At 38.6% G+C, this 21,257-nt stretch overlaps 2 protein-coding genes across 5 annotated transcripts in view; one reads left to right on the forward strand and one right to left on the reverse strand.

Moving 5' to 3' along the window:
- The window catches only part of septin9a (septin 9a), a 71,299-nt gene that overhangs the window by 35,764 nt on the left and 14,278 nt on the right, over window positions 1–21,257 (forward strand). For 3 of the 4 annotated variants that reach the window (XM_030141780.1, XM_030141782.1, XM_030141781.1), the window contains one exon: window positions 4,266–5,024. In XM_030141780.1, coding sequence (XP_029997640.1) covers window positions 4,266–5,024 — 759 coding nt within the window. Of the gene's footprint in view, window positions 1–4,265; window positions 5,025–18,039; window positions 18,139–21,257 lie in introns of those variants that run through there. The other variant, XM_030141783.1, reaches the window with a different exon arrangement.
- On the reverse strand, window positions 9,232–13,257 carry LOC115424487 (uncharacterized). The gene is made up of 3 exons (XM_030141785.1): window positions 13,018–13,257; window positions 12,817–12,851; window positions 9,232–11,902 (listed from the first exon to the last, which is right to left on the reverse strand). Exon 3 carries the CDS (start codon window positions 11,899–11,901, stop codon window positions 10,405–10,407), a length of 1,497 nt encoding a protein of 498 aa, XP_029997645.1. The 5' UTR covers window position 11,902; window positions 12,817–12,851; window positions 13,018–13,257; the 3' UTR covers window positions 9,232–10,404.

Below are 21,257 nucleotides of genomic sequence, written 5' to 3' on the forward strand. Positions count from 1 at the left end.
AGGCCAGTACACAGCTGCCAGTAGGTGCTTTCTACATGACTCAGTAGCAAAAGCATGCTGATATTTACTAAAAGCCACAAATTATTAATCCTTGTGCATTTTTAGACGTGTCGTTGTGAGATTCTATCAACACTGTTTGCTCTTTAATCAGATGCAGAGCAGTTTTAACAATCTCACTAAATTTGAGACAAACCTTGTTATATAGGTCAAAACTCCTTAATGATGACGGTGAGAAATTTGATGAGAGATCACGGAAGGAAGTGAAAAACACCATATGTTTCTATATGTAAACTGTTATTATAAACCAACTGCCACTTAGCTGTGGCTTTGGACTTTTTCAGGACCTCAGCTGATTTAAGTGAGTTGATTCTGTGTAGCCCATGAAACAGAACTATTAAGGTATTAAGAGTCTTTGCGAAACCATTGTCATAAATTTACACTTCTGTTGAGAAAGAACAGAAATGTGTTGTTTTTATGCTATAGATGTTAGTGTGTTATGTGACTAAACACTAGGTGGAATCTCTGTGACAAAGCTGTTGTGTAAGAGGGAGGAAGTTTCTACTGACAGAAGCTGATGATAGCTGTAGTTATCGGCATTATCCTGGTGCCCTGTTCTCACCGACTGTTACAGGTTTCCTGCTAATGATGCCAACTGCATCAGTGCTGCTGGGAAACACCCAGGTCACTCTGAGGTAGACTGATCACACAAGAGATCTTTGTTAGGTTTTAGAGCTACTACTTGCTCTTTTTCCCCCCACTGGACATGAGGAGTGAAACCTGCACCAGTGCCAGCCTCAAGGAACACCTCAGAGATACCCACAGGCTCCATGCAATGGCCTGAAATGGCTATGTCGAATTGATTTCTGTTTGCAGAGACTTCAAAGTGTTTTTGAGAATTGAAATAGGCTCCTCGAGGAAATAGTTTTAGCTTCAAATTATCTTATGTGGAGCTAGTTGTGAACTCCAAGACTTCAAGACATTGTATCTAATAATTTTCAATGTAAAAAGCACAAACAGCACAACATTTCAATTGATAATGTCTTTGTTGTATAACCACTGTAAGTGTGTTGTAGCTAAATCTGGCGCAGTTAGGAGGTGACATCATTTCTGCTTACATCGACGTGTATTCCATTATACCTCAAAAACTCAACACAAAAGGCAGTACTACGTTTTGTTGACCCCTTCATTTTTTTTCTTTTGTCATGCTCAGAGAGGCACAGAGAATGTCCATGTGGTACTCATCCAGTACATGCTACAATGGAGAACAGAAAAGCAACATCATGTGATTTTCTGGCAGTTTAACCATTTTTCAATGAGCTATTTGTAACACGGATTCAGCTTGTGTGTGTGACTGTAAGCTGAAAAATATCATGCTTGCCCGCATCGTATATTTACTTATCGGCTCGGTTCACTGGCAGATTTACAGTAAAACTCTTAGAATGGAGCCCTGAATTAACAGGGTTGAAAAATCTTCAAAGCAGGATCTATTTCAATTCCAAGTTAAATGAAAGGTAAATAAAGGGAGGGGAACTAACACAGAGAGTCAGCCAGAGAAAGGGAGACAGAACTATGGCTGTTAATAAAAGCAAAGCTGTGCTGACATTTGGTTCACATTGGTGCTCATTAGTATTATCTGACTTTGGCTGGAAGGTCTCTCATCACAGCCATTGCCTCAGCAGCAGCAGCTTGGAGCCATCAAACAGTCATGTCCTTGAAATCACACATGCACAGCTAGTACCCTAAAAAAAAAAAAACACACAACCTATATCACATAAGTAGTCGTGCAGATATTAAGGAAGAAGGGTTATATTATTTACATGAATCTAAATAGAGACAGACGTCACTGTGCAATTGCTCTTATAGTATCAGTCATACACATGCATACAAGTCCCATGATGCAGTGTGGTATGATGTCCACAAAAGGAAGGTTTGGTTCCAACTAGGGCAAACCACTAAAGAACCAAAAAAAAACAAAATCATTCAGGCGAGGGCTGTGTTAACTCTGTAGTCATCTGCACAAAGACAGAGCAAAACAGTTATGTGACAGCGTCTGTCTCCACTCTGTCTGTGACGACCTCTCTGTGTCGAGGCTTCTGTCACCACAGAGCAGGAACACACCATGTAGTTAACACAAATACAGGCAAATGGTTCATTGTGTCACAATCACTGTCAAAGATGGTTTTAAATGGTATGTGATGTGATTTCTACTTAGTTGAACAAAAAACAAGTAATGTACAAGGAAGACAAAGGATGTATACATCACATCAAATGCTTAATCTCCTGCCTCATTTCCTGTCCTTAGTGATGTTCCAAAGAAGCTCTTCTTTTCTCTGTTTTCAGATTCGTCAGGCCCTTCTGCATCCAATGAATTTTACATATAACAACACTTTCTTTCAGGAAATTTCAAGGCCAGTTTTCATGGCCATGAAATTACATTAGTCCATGTTAGCAACATAAAAATGTTGATGTCAGATCCAGAAGAGCTGTAGCGGTGGAAATACATAGCCTGTTATATGCAGAAATTGAATCTGGACCACAGTGTCTTCGTTATTGACTTCATCTCAACATTTGTCCCTGTCATTCTTAGAAAGTGCCAAAACGGCTGTACACACATGCTAACACACATGATTTAGATTTTGGCACTGTAGGTGGGTGGAGTATGACTAGCAGTACTGTGTCACCAACAGTTACTCATTCAAGACACAGGAAGTTAGGCTTTACAGAGATGAGTAAATTAGCAGTTTTGAAGAACTGCTGACTGGGAGTCAAATTGCTCATAGACCTCTGACTGACCTCATATTATCTGTTGCTGAAACCAAACTTTCACAAAGAAGCAGAAAAGATTAATATTATCTATTCAGTAAAGAGCCAAATCTCAATTCAAATTTTATGAACCATTAGATCAGACTCTGATATCAGGCATCAAAACCTGCTTAAACTTACAGAGGATGTGAAAACAGTAAGTTTCAGGAGGTCTGTTGTCTCCCATGCTGATGCCTGGTTCATCAACCATGAAACAGGCCAGATGCCTGCACAGGATTGGGTGTTTTTCTGGGACATGGGCCGCGCTGCTCCAAGGCTTGTAGTAGTTAGCTCCAGTCAGGGCCAAACTAAGGTGAGCCAGGTTCACCCTCACATCTAACATACGTAGACTGGTTTATCAGTCTACAGTTTGGGTAGAAATAATATTCATAACAATAGGGCCAAAGGGTAAAAATGAAAAATTGACTAATGATTTATTATTATTATTATTATTATTATTATTATTATTATTATTATTATTATTATTATTATCCTATAAAACTTGATCTGCAATATATTTACTGCAAAACAGTAAATGGCAGAATTAGAAAAGTATTCTCTAATTTAATAACGTATGCAAACTCAAATACAGATAAAGGAGATTTTTCTTTATTTCATGAAATATAGCAATGACGCGACTCAGTTACACCTCTCGCGAGATATCACGAGATAATCAACAACAGGTGCGCAAGATGTTAGCTAACTGAAGTACAAGTTTTCCTTGCTAATTTATAAAAATCTACGGCCAAAGAATTTTAAAGACACTTGTCCTCGCAGTGTTGAGTTATTTTGTTCCCTAGTGCCATCCCCGTGGTAAATGCGTATTCGTATCCGCAATAGTTATTGAAAACTACGGTGTGAATATAAAGGATATTATTCCTTTAGCTACAGTTATTATCGCTACAGATGGCGAACACCCGGCTGTCAGGTTATGTAAAGCGGGTCAAATCCGGTAAGACCATCACTCTTACTTCTCTTGAAGATTCGAAGAAACTACTGACTTGTCACTGCGCATAAAATGGTTAAGAGTGATTTCTCTTGTGTGTGTCTCTGCTTCGGCTTGCCTAATTCACATTTTTTTTACTGCTTCTCTTTCACATTGTGTGTCATGCCGGGTGTAACACTGACTCAAATTGTGAAATTTTTGGCCAGTGACTTTGCTGATGTTAGATTTGATATTCATGATTTTCTGTGTAATCTCCTCAAATAAAGATCGAACTGTGTGACGTCACCACAAAATAAAGCAGTAGGCCTAATTGGGACTTCGTTGAATAATGCTGGCTCTCCCTAAGCTGTGTGATTATCTGATTATGTCTTTTCCTAATTTGTTTATACTGGATGATAGACTTTAGGGGTGAAAAAAGTGAATGTTATACAGGTGTTCCCCAACAAATACCAGCATCTGTGTGGGATAAGAGAGTCCTCTGTTTCTGATCTAACCACAGGTGTTTTGTGTTTTCTAGCACTGAAACGGTCGTTTGAGGTGGAGGAGACAGATTCATCCACACACCCTTCGTCTCTGACTCGTAGGAGCACCAACCCTCTTCGCCCATCCTCCTCCTTCTCATCCAGCCAGCGGAGCTACGACCTGAGTTCCCGTAACTCTGACTACTCCTCCTCTTCCAGATCCTCCCCTTCAGAGTCTTCCAATCCACGTTCACCCAAGACCGGCATGAGGCGCATTGAGTTATCAGGGGGTCGCAATCCTGACACAGCCTCTTCCCGACGCACAGAAATCTCCATCGAGGTCTCCTCCAAGCAAATTGACAACTCACCCAGCGCTGGCATTGCCCGCTTTGGGCTTAAACGGCCTGAAGTCAGCCTGAGTAGTCGGATTAATCCTGTGGACAGCTCCTCCAATTCCATTTCTAGCTCTGCAAATAGGCGAGCAGAGCTCAGCATGACACGGCCCCATGAGCCCCCCACTCCTCCCAGGAGGATGGATGTCCAGCTGGCCTCTGCCCCTCCCTCAAGGATCCCTGAACCCCCACAGAGGAGAGCAGAGCCACAGTCCTCCATGCTAAGTCCAACTGAGGCAGGATCCAAGAGGCCAGAGATGCCTGTTTTGAGACAGGCTGATGGTTTGGTGTCCAGCAGTGCATTGGAGAACAACAACCACCCACCTCCTGCACCCAGCGCTCCCCTCCCCTCCCTCACAGAGCCCAGAGTGGAGAGGGTGCAGTCACCTGTCACGGACCTGCCCACAGCCCGACCCACAGACAGTAAGTATCTGCTCCTTGTTGCTTGTTTTTCAAGCAAATTGTTTGCTGAAGTAAACAGCCCACGTAAACGTTTGAATCATTTCACTCATGCAGTCTGTTATGTTTTTGCCACATGCCTGTCTTCACTTTAAATGATTTTGTTGTAAATGGTTTAAGCATGGGCTCAGTTTAGCAGAAACTATGCTACATTTTTGTAGAGTTGTTTTAGATGTTTTACAAGGTTTAATCATTTCAATTTGTTTCCAGATAAATTTAAGTGTTTATTCCCTTTCTAAAAGCCCATCTGAGGATAGTCTAATTCAGTTTATTTCCAGTTTCATCTGTAATATTGTATGATGCCCATTTGTAACTTTTTCTAAATTTGTTTAGTATGAATTTGAATTACTTTCCTTCCATTTGTTATAATGTCTAAATGCAGCTGTGAAGAAACTGTACTGACCAAAAAGACCACAAGCATGGTTTCATTTGAGCTTGTCAGTCTAGACTCAAGACTATCTGAATGTAGGTCAGGAGGTGTGATGAGAATCCCAGCGCTGCTTCCCAAACAGCCGCTAAAAAGTTCTCATACAGTCATGAAAAATTAGGTAACAACAAGTGCTTTTGAATTTGTTGTGTTTTGTCTGTTTTTTGTTTTTTGTTTTTTTCTCACATTTTTGCTATTTATTGTTTGCTGATGTTTGACTGTAGAGGTGATATTATACATATTATAAAGTAAATGAGTGTAAATTTATAGGGGTCTTTCCTTTCCCTTGGGGTAGTTTCCATCCACTACTGCTTTATTATCTTTCAGAGGTGAAGCAAAGATGATGCAAATCTGAAACTAAGAATCATATGTTTTTGCAGCACGCTTCATAAACTCATGTTTCTGAGGAGTTCTGCTGGGCTATGACAAGCACTGTTGAGGTAGAAAGAGGATTAAAAGGCTTTTGACTAGTTTAAGCCGAGTAATGCCAAGAAATAAGTCCTACCTAATTTGATATAACCCTGTATTTTGTACCTCAAGGTGTAATGACTGGGGTTGAGGTTAGGATTTGTTCTTGTTTGTGGTGACCTCATGGCCTTTGTTTTAGCACCACCCTCAGGACAAATTTAGCATTTTTCCAAATGGGTGGTAAAGTTTTATGAACACCTAAAGTGAGTATGTTTATTTCATCCACTATTTTGTTACCATGGGGGGAAATTAATTTTAACCTCTAGTGGGTACTAACAGGTCTAACTTTTATTCTTTTTATTATTGGTCACATCTAACTTTATGTGCGAGGCTGAGAGTTTTTTTAGAAAAGGTTTTATTACAGTCTCAATGGGCAGACTTTATGTTTTTATTGTTTTATTTCGGTGTCTGTAAATTTTTGACTTGAGACTGTTATGGTGGGAAAGTATGTGTGTGTACTAAAATAAGAGTGGCTGTTAAATCTGCTGCTTTTGCAGGTTATTTGTGCTGTTTGCTTTTCTCCCTGTGATCCTATTAGAAGAGTTCCTCTTTATGCTTGTACATGCCTGTCTGCATGTGAGTGTTTAGTACTTTTATCTGGACACAGCTGTGCTCGTGTGTTGCTTGCGCTGGTGGAGTAGAATCCAGGCGTAGGCGGCTGGGAGGTGATACATTCCAAATCTGGAGGTCATAAAACATTCAACATAAAAATAGAAAACCTCCAATTTCCACTTTATTGCAGAGTGTTGCCCATATCCACTGTGCATCTTACACAAACAAATGTACAGATTTAGTTCTGTCTCTTCCTTGAACTTTTTAAAATTTTTTTAATCTTTGTAGGTACCAGTGCTGTAGCGTCAGTAAATCAGTCTAATTAAAAGCCAAGTGAAGTGGCCTAATGTCAGTGATTGAGACTTGAGACAGGAAAACAGTGACATTAGGTCACTACTTCTGCCACCTTTGGCTCAGATTACCACTTTCCTGCTCAGATGTGCATTTTTTGCAAGGGGGAGCTTGTAACAAAAAGGAAGTGGAAGAGGTGAGAAGCAGAGGACTGTTCGTAGAGGGGAAATGAACTGAAGAAAGACCTAAAGCATACAAGGAAGCAAGTGAGGTTTCCTGCTAAGTTTATCGGCTGAAAGAAGAAAAAAGGAGGAAAGTCCACGTTTACGTCCAGTAATTGTGACATAAACTAAACAATCAGACCACACTGGTTTGACAGCTTGCCTAAAACTGCAGTTGAGTTTCCATTTCCTCAATAGCCACACAACACTGACTCAGAGCAAATTCTATTTTCACAGTTTTATTTTTATCTTTTTTTTTTTTTTTTTTTTTTTTTTTTTACATACTTGTGAGGACTGGGAATGTTTGTGTTTATTTCTTTGTTGATTCCGACTTCTTTGTTGCTGCTAGTTTATCCGGTGGACTGCTGACAGTTTGTGTGTCTGTGTGTATTGGGTTATTAGTTTATAGCTTGAGGCTGTGTGATTTGAAAGGGCCAACATGCCGGAGCATTTGCCTGTACTCAAGTGCTTATACATATCCAATGTGCACATGAGGCCTCACACAGATGACAGGGTAGAATGTCTCGCCCAGGGGAGAGTGACTGATGAACATGCTCATAAGCGATACGCTGGTTGTTTTTGTGGAGGCTGTCATAAAGTAAAAGGTGGTGTAATGACATACTCCGTTTTGGTTTAATTGTCAGCTATAATGATGAGCAGCTGTATCCGGTATTATGGTGCTTCTATGGGATGTGATCTCATCTTTATAGACACACACAGATTCATTCATTCTGTGCATATCTAATCTTTATTTCCTGTCCATGCCTTGGCTGTCACTCATTTTGTCTCAACAGTGTCAAAACAGTTTGCAGATCAGGTCAGTATGACTAAAAAAGGTACTTTATTTAATTTCAGATGATGATTGGGTTATGAAGCATATGTCTCAAACTGTGATTTTTATTTGTTTTTCTTTGTTTTGTTTTGTTTTGTTTGTTTGTTTTTTTTTTGATTATTCATAAGGAGTCAGTGCCCTTACAATAGGGAAATCTGTCTATTCTCATAACATTTTGGGTTGAATACAGTTTTTACTTAACATTTCTGTGTTTTTGTTGTTTCACAGAGTAGTTGAGTCATTGCAATTCGCCTACAGCTAACTTTAACTAAAAACCTCAATGTAAAAATCTTAATTGAATGACATTCCAGAGAATGTGAGCATACATTTTAACACATATTTTGGTCAAGTGCATGTCCCATAATGCTCACAAAGTCTACCAGAATGATGTGAAAAGAAAATGTTTAATTACTATAATAGATATTGTGATATGAGTTGTGATTTTAGTTTCAATGGTAATTTTTACATTTCATTTTCATAGATATTATATTTTGTGCTGGGACAGAGTGTAAACAAGCTTGTTTCCTTGCATCTGGGGAATGTAATTTGTAGGCACCGCCATCTCTGTTGCACCACATTTCACTCACAACAAATGTTCTAACATATTTTACCTTTATCAAAATGTTACTCCTATGGCAAGGTGAATATTGCATGAGACCATATACTGATTTCACTAATATTTCAAAGAATTCTTGAGCCCTACCCAATTAGAAGATAGACATTCTGCACAAACATGACAGTAATTAGCTACTCCTTTTTTAAAACATGAAAAGTGCCTCATTGTGTTTTCATTGTTTTCCTATATTGCACGGATAGGATTTGTAAGATCTGTTTTCTGGAGACTGTTAGTCTCAAACATATTGACCCGATAATAAAACATGTATAAACAACCTTTACTGTAAGATTGTGTGATTAGATTAGAAGTTGTTTTCACAGAACAGCAGTGCCAGTTTGTCATGAACAACTGGCTCTGTGGACTAAGATGATTAAGCATTTTCTTCCAGCTGAGTCTGCAACAGTTTTTAATGATGACTCATAATCTGATGATCTGTTGGGTCTTGTGCTGGCCTGCTGATTGCTATCTTAGTGTCACCACATTAAAACAGTATTCATCTCATTCTCACAACATAAAGGCCTTTTCATTGGCCTACCAGGGACTTGCCTAGAAACAAGGACTTGTGCAGGTCACAAGGGAAGGAAATAATCTCACTAAATTTTTGCATGTGTGTGGGTGTGTGTTTTGCATAAGGACTTACACAAAAGAGCAGAAAATGCAGCCACTCACCTGTGTTTGGGATTCAGTACATTTGAGTTGGACTCATCAATTTTCCTTTTGCTCAAAATAAAAAGACTGACTCTGAACTACGAAATGAAATATGGTTTAATTACACAATTTTCAACTCTACAACAAAACATTAAAACAGCTTTCATTTTGGACAGTGGACATTGACAGTGGAGATGGTCTTTAAAGTACATCCTCCTCTTCTCTTTGGGATACAAGATACAACAGCAGTGAGTCATTATTACATTAGACATGCTGGACCATGACCTTTTATGTACATTAAACCTTGAGTTTTATGGCAGTACCAGAGGACAGAACTATGATCTGCTATACAAAACATTCTGCTCGGTAAAAACAACAAAAGCATGATTTATTATTAAAAACTTTAAATACATTTTGCAAATAGAGCAATTAAGCCTCACATTTCCAGTTGTGTTTTCAGGCAAGGTTAAGGTTCACTTTTAACTATGACCTTGTTTTAATGTTTTTATTATAATATTAAAAGGCAACTAAAATCAATTTTAATTTTGTACAAAGTTATTTATAGTTATTTACAAATTGTTCAGTAGTGATCAGTGGCAGAGAGAAGTGCAGTCTACACCATCTTTAATAACAAGAGTGTCCGGTCTGATAAACAGTGCAGACTTAACACTGATAACCTGTTAACACTGTACTTTGAACTCAGGAATGGAAAAATGTATGTGTTCCCCACAGGAGGATGGGTGAGTAAAATAGTCTTGGAACATATTCTATCACTAATAAAGTGCAGTCCAGCACCACAGCTGTGCAGCCCAGCAGGGGCTTTTTATCATCTGTATTGAATAAAATGAGTAAAAATTAAATAACATGCAGTGCTGTAGTGACACATTAAATGGAATAGCTTGTAAATTCAGATTTTTTGATTTACTGTCAAGCCTTGGAGGTTTCTATTGTTCCTCAAATTACACTGAAACTGATGTCAACAATATTGTTTGTCCCTGTCTATCTTATAGTTTAGAATAGTTTTTAAACCTTACATTTACAGTGATTTGTTGCACAATTCTTGGCGTGGACATCTCTCATTTTTTATTGTATGTGGTCTTTCATCACAAGCAGCAGCATGTAAATCTCACTAACATAAAAAGCCATCAAAAATAAAGTTCAAATATCATTTGCATTAGAATATAAACATATAATACAAAGTTTTGTTAAGACAAAACCTGTAGGCAAACTTAATCAAGTTTGAGATTGTGTACATTTTTTGTTCAGTCTATCCAGTGGATCGAATGTCTTTATGAGCTCCAGCTTGGTGTGCATGCTTTTACTATAGAATCCCTGATTATGAATCGTGCTTGGACTCCAGGAGCAATAGCCATACCTGAGTGATACTCAAAGATATCATAAGAGGAGTTTCTGGAGTCAGTACATTGATTGAACTTCTTTGCCCACTGCCACCGCCAAAATTCATACTCATCTGTGCATTTATTTGCAGAGGAGTAAAACCCTACCCAAGACTTGTTAAATTCTGACTTCCAATTATTGAACGTCTTCTTCACATATAATCGAGCACAAGCTTTGCCATCCTTTACAAAAAGCTGCAGGCATGCATTGTAGCCTGTTATCATGACTTTGTCTGGACTGTGAAACTCTTTACCTCTGCATATTTCTTCACCCACTACTGTCCAGAAACAGAGTCTTTTCCTCGCTTTATGCAACCGGGCCTGAAAGCCTTCATTTAGGGGCACTGAGGTGTCGTATGTGCCCTCACTGTCTTCAATTACCTTGTACGTTTTGCTAGCTGTCTGGTCGTTGTTGTTCTTGAATAGCACTACCATAGCACCTTCTTGTAGACGGTGCCTGGAAATATTTCTCCAAACAATCCTAGCATTTCCATTTTTGCCAGTTGTCACATCAAGTAGTGCCTCATCTCTCTGAGACTGCCAATCGTCCTGTATGTGCACTATGAAATCATTTTGTGTTTCTCTCCTCACCACACGCTGAGGTCTGCTGCTTGGTCTCTCATTTGGTCTGTTGCTTGGTCTGTTGCTTGGTTGGTTGCTGGGTCTGTTAGAGTATTTTTCCTGGACTACAATAAACAGCATCAGTCCAAGGCAAGCAAGATCCCTCCATGTGTTTCTGAGGTCCCGTAACTCTGAATCATCAATGTTACTGCCAAAATGGTCTCTGAGCTCCGACAGTGAATTTCTGTTTTCTCCTACAGAAAACTGTCTTAGCTCTCTTAAGAGGTTTGTAGTTATCCTGTAGGTGTGACATGGATCATACCTCGTCCCCTGGCCTTCAGAAGGAGCATAATGTTGAGTGATGTACACTTGGTCTATCCTGTGCCAGGCTTGAGAAGCTGCGTGTTCCTCTCTGACTCTGAATATGACCCGGTCCCGGTTTGTTCCCATGTACTCAACTGGGGGATGAAGAACATAATCTGGAAGTTGTGTGGCTGTGCCTTGGTTGAGATTTCCAACTGTGAAGTATCTGTATCGTATGTTTCCCAGAGGTAACGGGTCCAGCAGCCTTTCGTAGTTGCCATAATGATGAGAGCCATAATCTCCTCTATCTGGTTCAAAGGTCAACCAAATGACATCATTATTGTCAGAGTAAACTGTGTTTGCAAACCAGTGGAGCAGCACAAGACTGTGCTTTGGTACAGACTGACCAAAGTCGATTTTCTTCAGATCTTTGATTGAGTTGAGTCTTTGATAAGCTGACTCGCATGTTAAGGCAAGGAACACACATAAACCGCATACCGTGACTCCTCTTGACATCTTCATCATCCTGCATAGATAGATAGATAATTGTTACCAACATATATACATACTTAAGATATGTATTTAATTAAAATTAATATCTGTTATAATTGTTTTCTTTGTAACATGTAATTAATACAAGTAATTTATTTAGTAAACTAATTTATTATACACAAATATGCAAGATAAACCCTAATCAGCAAGTAACACAACACTACACACAAAATTATTACACATTTAACATTTAAATTACATCAGGCAGGTGTTTCAGCACTGTTTTTACTGGAGAAAAAAAATGTATAATAAAGGCTTCTCGTAAAAATGAAACGTGTTAATTTTCACAATAGCTTTTTTTCATAGTTCACTTTTTCCACTTCATGTCTTTTCAGTTTCACTTTTGTTTCCTCAGTTGTTGTTTGGCCATAATGTCAGACTCCCTCAGGATGCATGTTAACCCTTTTAAGCGATGTGCAACAACTGAATAAATCAGACAGCTTTTTGAAATCTTGATATCAAAATTTAATATCTAACAAAAAAAGCCCACAAAGGGTTAATGTTACATATTATGTTTGATACTGGTAAGTAATGCTGTGTATTTGTAGTTCTGTTACATCATTTTTCCACTGCCAAAGTTTCCTTTTTCTTTTCAGGTTTTGTTGTCAATATGAATTTTATTTATCAAACATTTAAAGCCACTGTCCTGTCTCCATGCGAAGTATCACACACCATTAAAGAAACCAGTGAAAATGTAACTGAAATCATATGTAATCTAACAGTACATTATCTGTTGTATTTTGTCTCTTAATCATTTTAAAACAGAGAGAATGTCACTAAACTGTAGTTAAATTCTTCTGCAATAATCCATTAAAATCCAAATGTATTTACAAAGCACGTCAAAAAACAACCGAGCAATGTTTAACTAATCAGAAAATTGTAGCTCACCTGTATCCTTCCACTGCTGCGAGGGGTGTGATCTGCTGTGAGGGAGAAGGCTAGATGTGACTCTGTTTGCAGTTATGGTTTCTAGGTAAATGAAACTCATGAGACTGAGATGGTGTTGAGAAACAGGAAGTTATTGCTCTGAGTTTGAAAGCTAATACATTAACTGTGGAGGCAGTCCTTGGCAAACCACATTTCACTTACTGTTTAATTTATCCATTAGAGCACTTTACATCCTCTTCTTCTCCAAGAGACCTATGATGAATCAGCAGTATGTTGTCTCTATCAGTTTAGACATGCTGGTCCATGACATGCTGTTTGCCTCAAGCTTTTTCCACTTTACAAAAAGACATTTTTCTCCTGTTCTTCTCTGACCCGTGAAAAACTTTTTTTAGCAGCACACACAGTGAAGATTAATATTTCCAGCTGTGTTTTGGGTGCCTTCGAACTTCAGACCCCACGAACCATAACCACCCAGGAGTTTCTGTGTAAGTGCAACTTGGCAACAACAGTTGTGATGTCACAGGATGTTTGATAGTACAGCTGCTAAATGAAATGCCCCTCCATATTTGTAAAACAAAAAAAATATTCAATTTCCTTCTTTTTTTCTTTTTTTCTTTCTTTTGTATAACAAAGAATCAATCTCAGTTCTGTGGGAATATTATTATTATTAGATTATTGTGTGTGTATGCAGACACTAATTTTAGTACAAGTTGTCCTTTGGACTGTGGGGCAAAGTACTAAATGGTGACTAGCTTGACTTTTACAACAACAAAACAGTAGTACCTACATGTTTTATTCACTGTAGTTTTAGTGTGAAATCTGAACATTTAAATTAATATTAATTTATTTAGTAGTTTTTCCTCATCTATATTTTCATCACATTGTTTGTCTGTAAATTCTGGTGCAAGGTAGTTAAACGTTTTTCTTGATGAACGTTTTGGAAAGACAGTTTCCATTATAACTACATCACAAAATGCCATTTCCACACTGCAAAAAATTAAAGGGGTAAGACACAGTGAATAATGTGGTTCCCCAAAGCTGTAAATGTTCTGTGGTGAAGACTACAGCTATCGACTGTCTGAATGAGGAAGTTTGAGAGTTGATAAATTCAGTGTGCAATGGTCCTGTACTGCAACTCTACTAGTAACCAGCAGGAGATGCTGTCACACAGGTAGTTTTTCTCATACACCTGGACGGTATCAAGACCAGAGCTTTGAAAACCTTGTGTTAAGGCAGCATTTATGGATCAGCATTTGTGTACAGAAGTACAGATTATGATTGGGAAGTTGTTGTGAGGGAACAAAAACCCTTTTCTATATCACTATTTGCAATTATCTATAAATCCTCAAAAGGAAGTTCCACTTTTCTCAGAGAATTTGGCTCATGTGATGCCTCTGTAACCTCACATATGCATGAAAGCATTAGTATTCCCTTTTGGCAAGATTTAATTTTTTCTAAAAAAAATCACACAAAGGAAACATTTAGTTTGTTCTTTGTGGTTACCACCCACACCTTTCACATGGCTGATACAAGAGCATCATACAAGCAGTGCTGTGTAACTCCTCAGAAACCTCCGCATGCACTGATATTTTCTCAGGGAATTGTTAATTTAGAAAAGGGAACTTATTACAATGTCAGTGTCATGTCCGGTGCTTTCATGTCACAATGCATAACAGGCTCTACGCTCCTATTATACTTGCAAATCTTCACACATACTTCATAGCAAAGCACTTTTTCTAAAGGAAAAGAACCAGCTAGTGTTGTGTTTTAATATAAGGCACCCAGTGAGTCATGCTACAGCATTCCTATCCATCATGTATCTGTTATGAAAAACTTTAGACAGCTGTGAGGAACTCTGACAGAGGTCATGCAAGCAGTGTTCTACTCAGTTTGCCAATTCATGACACCATCTTGGCTGTGCACAGAGTAGAAACATCAGCCAACAAGGTCCTTTCTGTCACTGAGTAATCCTGCTCCTCAAAATGAAGATCTTTTCATTTCAGAAAGACATGTCCCCAGCAGGACAGCAGCACTGTAGTAAAGGAGGTTGCCAAGTTACGTCTGATCAAACAAATGATGGTTGGCTCACACTATGTGCATGCAGGGTTCACTTAGGAGTCAGCATGTTTAAGAAGAAACTTCGAAGGGGAGGCAATGGAAAGTGTTTTATCTTAAAAAAAAAAAGGCCTTTTAAAACTATTAATAACATCTGTAGCATTATGTGTCAACATCCATAGTTTCAGAGTTGACACAAACTGAGAATAATCCTGCAGTGAATTAAGTATGACAGGGTGGTGTAGTTTTACTTTGGGAAGAAAAGGTTAACTCAAAGGTCTGGTGTTGAAGAGAGAAAGAAAGGGCTGAGTTATAAGTGAAACCTTAAGTCACTATAATAGAACGGCTCCAGAGAGGCGCTGTTGTAGTAAAGAGGCACAAGGAATAGTTTGTGTTTAGTTCTCTGAGCTGGCAGTAGATAGTTTAAACAAAGCTCTTGAGCCAAAGTCCTTTAACATTTGTCTTTTTTGACAACAAAATACATACAACATGACACTCAGATATTTAGATGCGGCTCCTTTATGAAATTTGTTAAATGTGGTTATTTGTTTTTCTGCATTTAATTTCAAGAGGCCAAAGCTAGTATTTATTTGGTTCATTTATGACATGAGATGTAATTCATTTAGTACATGTTATTACCTTTTTTTTTGCTAATTTTTTAATGTAATGTGAAAACATGCAGCCTGTAAGTGTTTATAGTAAATACTGTAATGGTAATAGTCAGATTTTATGGGAAAATGCTCAGTTTTCTGTCCAAAACCTTCCAAACCCTGTACAATCCCCAGGTTAATACCATGTATTTTATCTCCTCATACACCAAGAGAAAAACGTGAGACTTTAGTTCTTTCCCTTTCAGTGTACCACACCATGGTTTCCTTAATCTTTTGCTTTAGGAAGATAGTGAAATGTGTTGTTGGTGTTACATGCTGCTTGTGTAATATTTTAAGTCATGTCTGTATAAACCATAGCTAGGTGAAGAAAAAAAGGAGGTGTGGTGATTTAGGAGTCATGACTGAGATGTTGTTATGAAATGTCTTTGAGGTGACTGAAACTTCAACATGCAGAGACCAGTACATCTGTTCTAATGGTCTCTGAAAGCACCAGTCAGTTTAATCTACATTTTATTAGCTCAAGTTCAACCATAGTTTTTTTTATTGAGGTGATAAAGTGGACTTTCAGAGAGACAGAGGGAGAGAGAGATGAAGAAAGAGAAGAGTGAAGGTTTTAAGACTGGTGGGCCCTTGGTTTGGGAAAAATGGTCTCCCACAATGTAAAACTAGGTCTACGTACAACTAGAGTTTATGTTAAGGCCATATTTGGGAAGACCTGGTTTTCATCCTACTTACAAAACCATCTGTGATTGTATATCTTTTTTTCATTTGTGTTTATGTATTGTATGTTAGTGTGGCCCAAAATGTTAAACAGCCATTTCTTATAGATTAGATTGACTTGGTATAAATTTTGCTCTGGGTGTAGCAGGTATTCAGCGCTGCAGTGCCAGCAAGCACTGGGAGAAGGGTTTATCTTGGCAGCTGGGTGTGCATAAATGAAATGAAACAAATCCATCTTTCCAGCCTGTGGTGCCTGTTTTTTCAGGAACATGACTCTTCATCTCGAGGAATGCAGGTGCTGCGCTGTGTGTCTGCTTCATGTGGCAGTAAGGTTGCACTCAAGCCAGTGCACTAGTATATAATTACACTTCCTGTGAGGCTGGAGACAGCTGTTTCCTCTCCTCTTTAATCACACAAATATACTTACTCCATAAGAATAGTAATCAGACAAAGTAATTGGTTTGGTCTCAGGGTTTAAAGGATAAATGAAAGCATAGCTGCATTTTTGACTCTTTCTTTTGTTTAAACCCCCTTTACACAGGGGTGATGATCACTGAGAGATCATTGAGCGGTGAAAAAATGTCCAGACCTCTCAGCGATCTTTCAATGAGCGTCCACCGATCACCAAGATCTCTCAATGATCTTCCAGTGATCGCTACAGTCTCCTCAAAGTTTTGACTCAGTCCAAAACAATCTCTCAACGATCGCCAAGGGAAGCAATCTCACAACGAACACTCAAGGAGCGCTCAAGGATCTCATTGATCTCCCAATAATCTCTCAGCAATCTTTCACCCGGAAGGTACAGATGGTTGGGAGATCAATTAGGGACTGCGTACAACTATCTCAATGACACCCCCCTCCCCCCCTTGCCTGATCTGACTGACCAGACAGTTTAAGGTAGGGGGCCAAAGGCACAACAAGCACAGAAGGATCTCCCAAACGTTTACACAGGAGATTGTTGAGAGATTTTTGATCACTCCTTTGGTCACCAAACATTCTCTGTGCTGTGTAAAGGGGCCCTTAATCTTATATTCTCCGCCTTGTTTTTCCCTTTTAAAACTTTTACTCTTACATAAACAAAGTTTACTTAAGAGTATCTTGAAATGTTCAATTCCTTTTTATATCTCTATAGTGATAAAAAAAAAAAAAATCATTTCACACCTTTTTTATGGGTTTGGTTGTTGGTATTGTGAGAGGTTTTTATCTCCAGGTCACTCACTATTGCCAGAACATTACTATGTTGTTGCTGCAAAATGTCATCACAGCTTTTTTTAATCATTTGATAAAGAACAAATGTCTCTGGATATTCTGCAGCACACAGATATGTGTGACATACATGTCTCTTTGAAAATATTTACTTCTGTAAAAATGTAATTTGCTAGTGCTATTAGTCCTTGCAGCTTAAGTAAAGCTAATAAGTGAAGCAGTAAGAAGTGTCAAAGGGATTCCCAGTACGTGGTGAGATGTTTCTCAGGTCCATGTGAGAGGAATGGGGAGGATGTGATGAATGCAGAGCCTCAGGAGCTGATGAGAGGGTCACGACGGGCAATTAAGGGTGTAAATTACCCCTTATGTGCAGAAAGGGGACATTTGAATGGCCCAAAAGCTGCTGTCACCTCAGATTCATGCATGCAGAGAGCCTATTTTCCCCTCTTTAATTCTTCCTTGTGTGACATGTTTAATCTGCTGCTGAAAAATATGCATGCAGGCTTTTGTTTTTTTAGTGCATAATGTTGGGGGGTTTTTCCTGGTTGAAGGAGGCGTGTATGAAGGACGTGGTCGTGTCTTGTTGCCTTGCATACTGGGTCACATGACATAAATGGGTGGGAGGGGCAGTCGGGGAGCTTCCAGAGCCACAGCAGAGTTCGGCCTCTCACTGGAGCGCTGCACTTCGGCAAGGGACGACTCACACACACATACACACACTTCACACACGGTGAGTTTTCTGCATACCAGGACAGTACGTGTGTGCGTGGGTGTGTAGGTGTGTGTAGAGAAGTTGGATGAAGAGGGAGTAAATATTTCTTTTGTTGTTGCTTTCTTTTTCTTCTGATATTACTCTGATTCCCTAGTAGGAGAAATTTGATCATCTGTTGTTTTCACATACTTTACTTGATGACTATCTCTGCTGTTTTCAACTCTGTCTTGACCCAGAAGTCCAGCTGTTTTATGTGTCTCACTGTTACAGTTGCTCTTAGCTGCAGTGAAACTTTCTTGACGTGGACTAGTTCTGATGAAATGTTGAATTTTACTGGGAAGCTTTTTAGGTTTAGGAAGTTTTCCAGCTTTTGTGTGTCTGGTGTGTACATAGCTACATGTGTGAAAATACCATTGTTAAGGTTTTATGTTCCCTCTGTCTTTCATCCATTGAATGGTAGGCTATATGTCTGCTCATTGGAAAGGTTTGTAATCAATCCGTTGTTGCGTAACATATACAGACATACGTATACACAGGGGTCTTCCATCATGTTTCAGCCCCTGGTCTGTTTAGTTTCGTTTTTATGTTTTTTCATCTGATATCATCCACACACTGAACATGTGCTGCTGTTAATGATAGTGATCCATTATCAGATCACATTGCAAGCACTCGGAAGAGAAGGTACAACAAAGTGAAAGGTTAGCTCCATATATGTAGTTAGTAGGTTTCAGTTTTTACATCGGAAACTGCATTAAGGAAACCTTCTTCACTAATGACAAACCTTGGAAAGAGGTCTTTATTCTGTTCCAGTTGGAAACAGCAGATCAAATTTTGACCAAAATCAAAGGGTACTCTCTTTGTGTTTGGTTTGAATCATTTTGCTGACCTTATTCAGCTTAGGTTTCTCTCTCAAGTTTGTTTTTTCATCTCCGCTTTTATGATTTGTAAGTGTTTAAAAAGAGGTTGCTTGAGCATGTTGCATGTGGTAGCGGTTTGACCAAATGTGGGCCTCAGCTTTGTTTTATTCAAGCTTTGTCATCTAGGATTGACCTAGAACATACAAGCCTTAGCCCTCTGAATATCAAACCAATGGAAAACAGCAGCCACCCTTCACCTTTTTTGAGAGTCACCCGCCTCTGGTTTGCCTCACAAGCATGCATTCACACTCTAGCACACACTGAGCTGTTGAAAGGAGCTCTGTTGTGGCCCCTGTGCATTGCCAGGCGAGAACAGACAGTGGCCTTTCACCAGCGTTTGATGGGATGCTGAAAAGGTCATCATTACCTTCTATATCTTGTGTGTCAGTGTATTTTGTGAGCCAATCCGGAAGTCTCTGCTGTAAGATTGTGCAACGCGGCATCATTACTTTGAAATGCAAAATATTTCGTGGATGTAATCTGAGACTGTAATTAAAAATTGATAAGGTTTCCTCTCAACAGCTTGACATACTGTACATTTTTAGAATAGTTAGAGTTTATATAAATTGTGCTGTGTTTCCTCTGTAATTTTGCAACAGATGAGGAGCTTAGGGCAGTAATTCTAATTTTGTCATATCTCAGTTGCTGTGTTGGTCTGGGCTCTGATTGAAATTGAGGTTTTTATGTATTATATAATTGTCACTAAAGCACACACACACTTGGTTATAAACGGTATTAATGCTAAATTACAATGTTTATCCATGTGTTAGTGGTAGTTTTTTATTTTCTGTGGTGGTCCATTACTGCTGAATAAATACAGAGGGGATGCTATTGTGTATATTTTGTGTTACTTTTTGTACTGACTCCAAACATCCAAGAAAAAAGCAAGGAAACACTATAATGATTAAGTATTTTAGGTGAAGAATCTGAGTTGTTGAGCTGTGTTGAGTCTTAGGCCACCATTAAGTTTTTTTTAGTTTAATATAGTTGCATTTTTCAGCCTCTATCAATATATGTGCAACTGGAAATACTTAGAAAATATGTAAACAGCATTAAAAACAAAAATAATTTGTGTAAATGTGAATATTATAGAAATTATTTGGGATCATATTGACCGAGTAAAGAATGAATAAAACTCCACCAGCATAAAGCTCTGGGACATTCTGAAGGAAGCTTGGCATAATATACAAGATTATTCGAAAAAAAAAAAAAAAAAACCCTCCAGTCTAGCCAGAAGACTTCAAGATGTACTAAATCCAAATGGAGGTCACACTGAATACGGATTTATTTGTGTGTTTTTAATACTGTGCACATATCTCCTAGAGACTGAGAAATAATCATGCATGCATATTACAGGCCTGTAAAAACAACAAAGCTAAAGTTAGCCTAAAACTACAGTACTGTAGAAGTGTATGCAAAGACTGTCTTTCTTTATCAAGATGTTTATGAGCTCATCCTTGATGTTCTCTGTTGTTAAGTACTGATTTCACAAAAACTAACCAACTCTGACCTATACTTGCTGTCAACCAGCCACTTTACCAATACACTTTGACCTGAAAACAAAGACAAAACCTACCTATATATTGTCAACATGTAAAAACCCTGGCTAATAATCATAATGGCTCCTGGCAGTGAGACTTTTTCAGAAAACAACTGGATAACCTAGTATTCAGTGTGTTTGCAAATGGACAACATCCTAATTCAGTTATGTCAACACACTCAGGTTAATATTTAGCAGTAGCTTTGGGCTATATTAATGTTTTGTACATCAGAGCAATAACACTTGAGCAAATAATGAAAAGTAGGAACTGAGTGGGATGGCATGGTTAATGTGTTTCCTTTAAGTCTACATTTAGGTAGGACGGCTTCACCTAAAGTTAAAATAAATGAGCCTTGGGATCTGTGAGGTTAAGGGCTCTTCTACTGTGTACTATACATTGATGATCAGATGCTTTTGATGATGTTTGATATATGGATGTAACTTTGCAAAAGGCAGTTTTTGAAGTATTTGAAGTTCTTGTGAGCTGCAGAATGTTAAAGAGCCTAGAAAGACAACAACTTTCTTGTGCTCCACCACAGTGTGGAGACCAAATACATTCCTCTGGCAGCCAAGAGGCAAACCTGTGGGTTTTGACTGTCATTACTGCAATTTACAAACATTTTTGAACTGACTGCAAAGCGACACTAGCGGCCGAAGCTTTAGTACTGTTATGAATACAA

This window comes from Sphaeramia orbicularis, chromosome 8 (assembly GCF_902148855.1).
Source record: "Sphaeramia orbicularis chromosome 8, fSphaOr1.1, whole genome shotgun sequence".
Taxonomy (NCBI): Eukaryota; Metazoa; Chordata; class Actinopteri; order Kurtiformes; family Apogonidae; genus Sphaeramia; species Sphaeramia orbicularis.

Excerpts from the sequence above, each read along its gene's own strand:
- LOC115424487 (XM_030141785.1), bottom strand. The coding sequence starts at position 11,901 with ATGATGAAGATGTCAAGAGGAGTCACGGTATGCGGTTTATGTGTGTTC.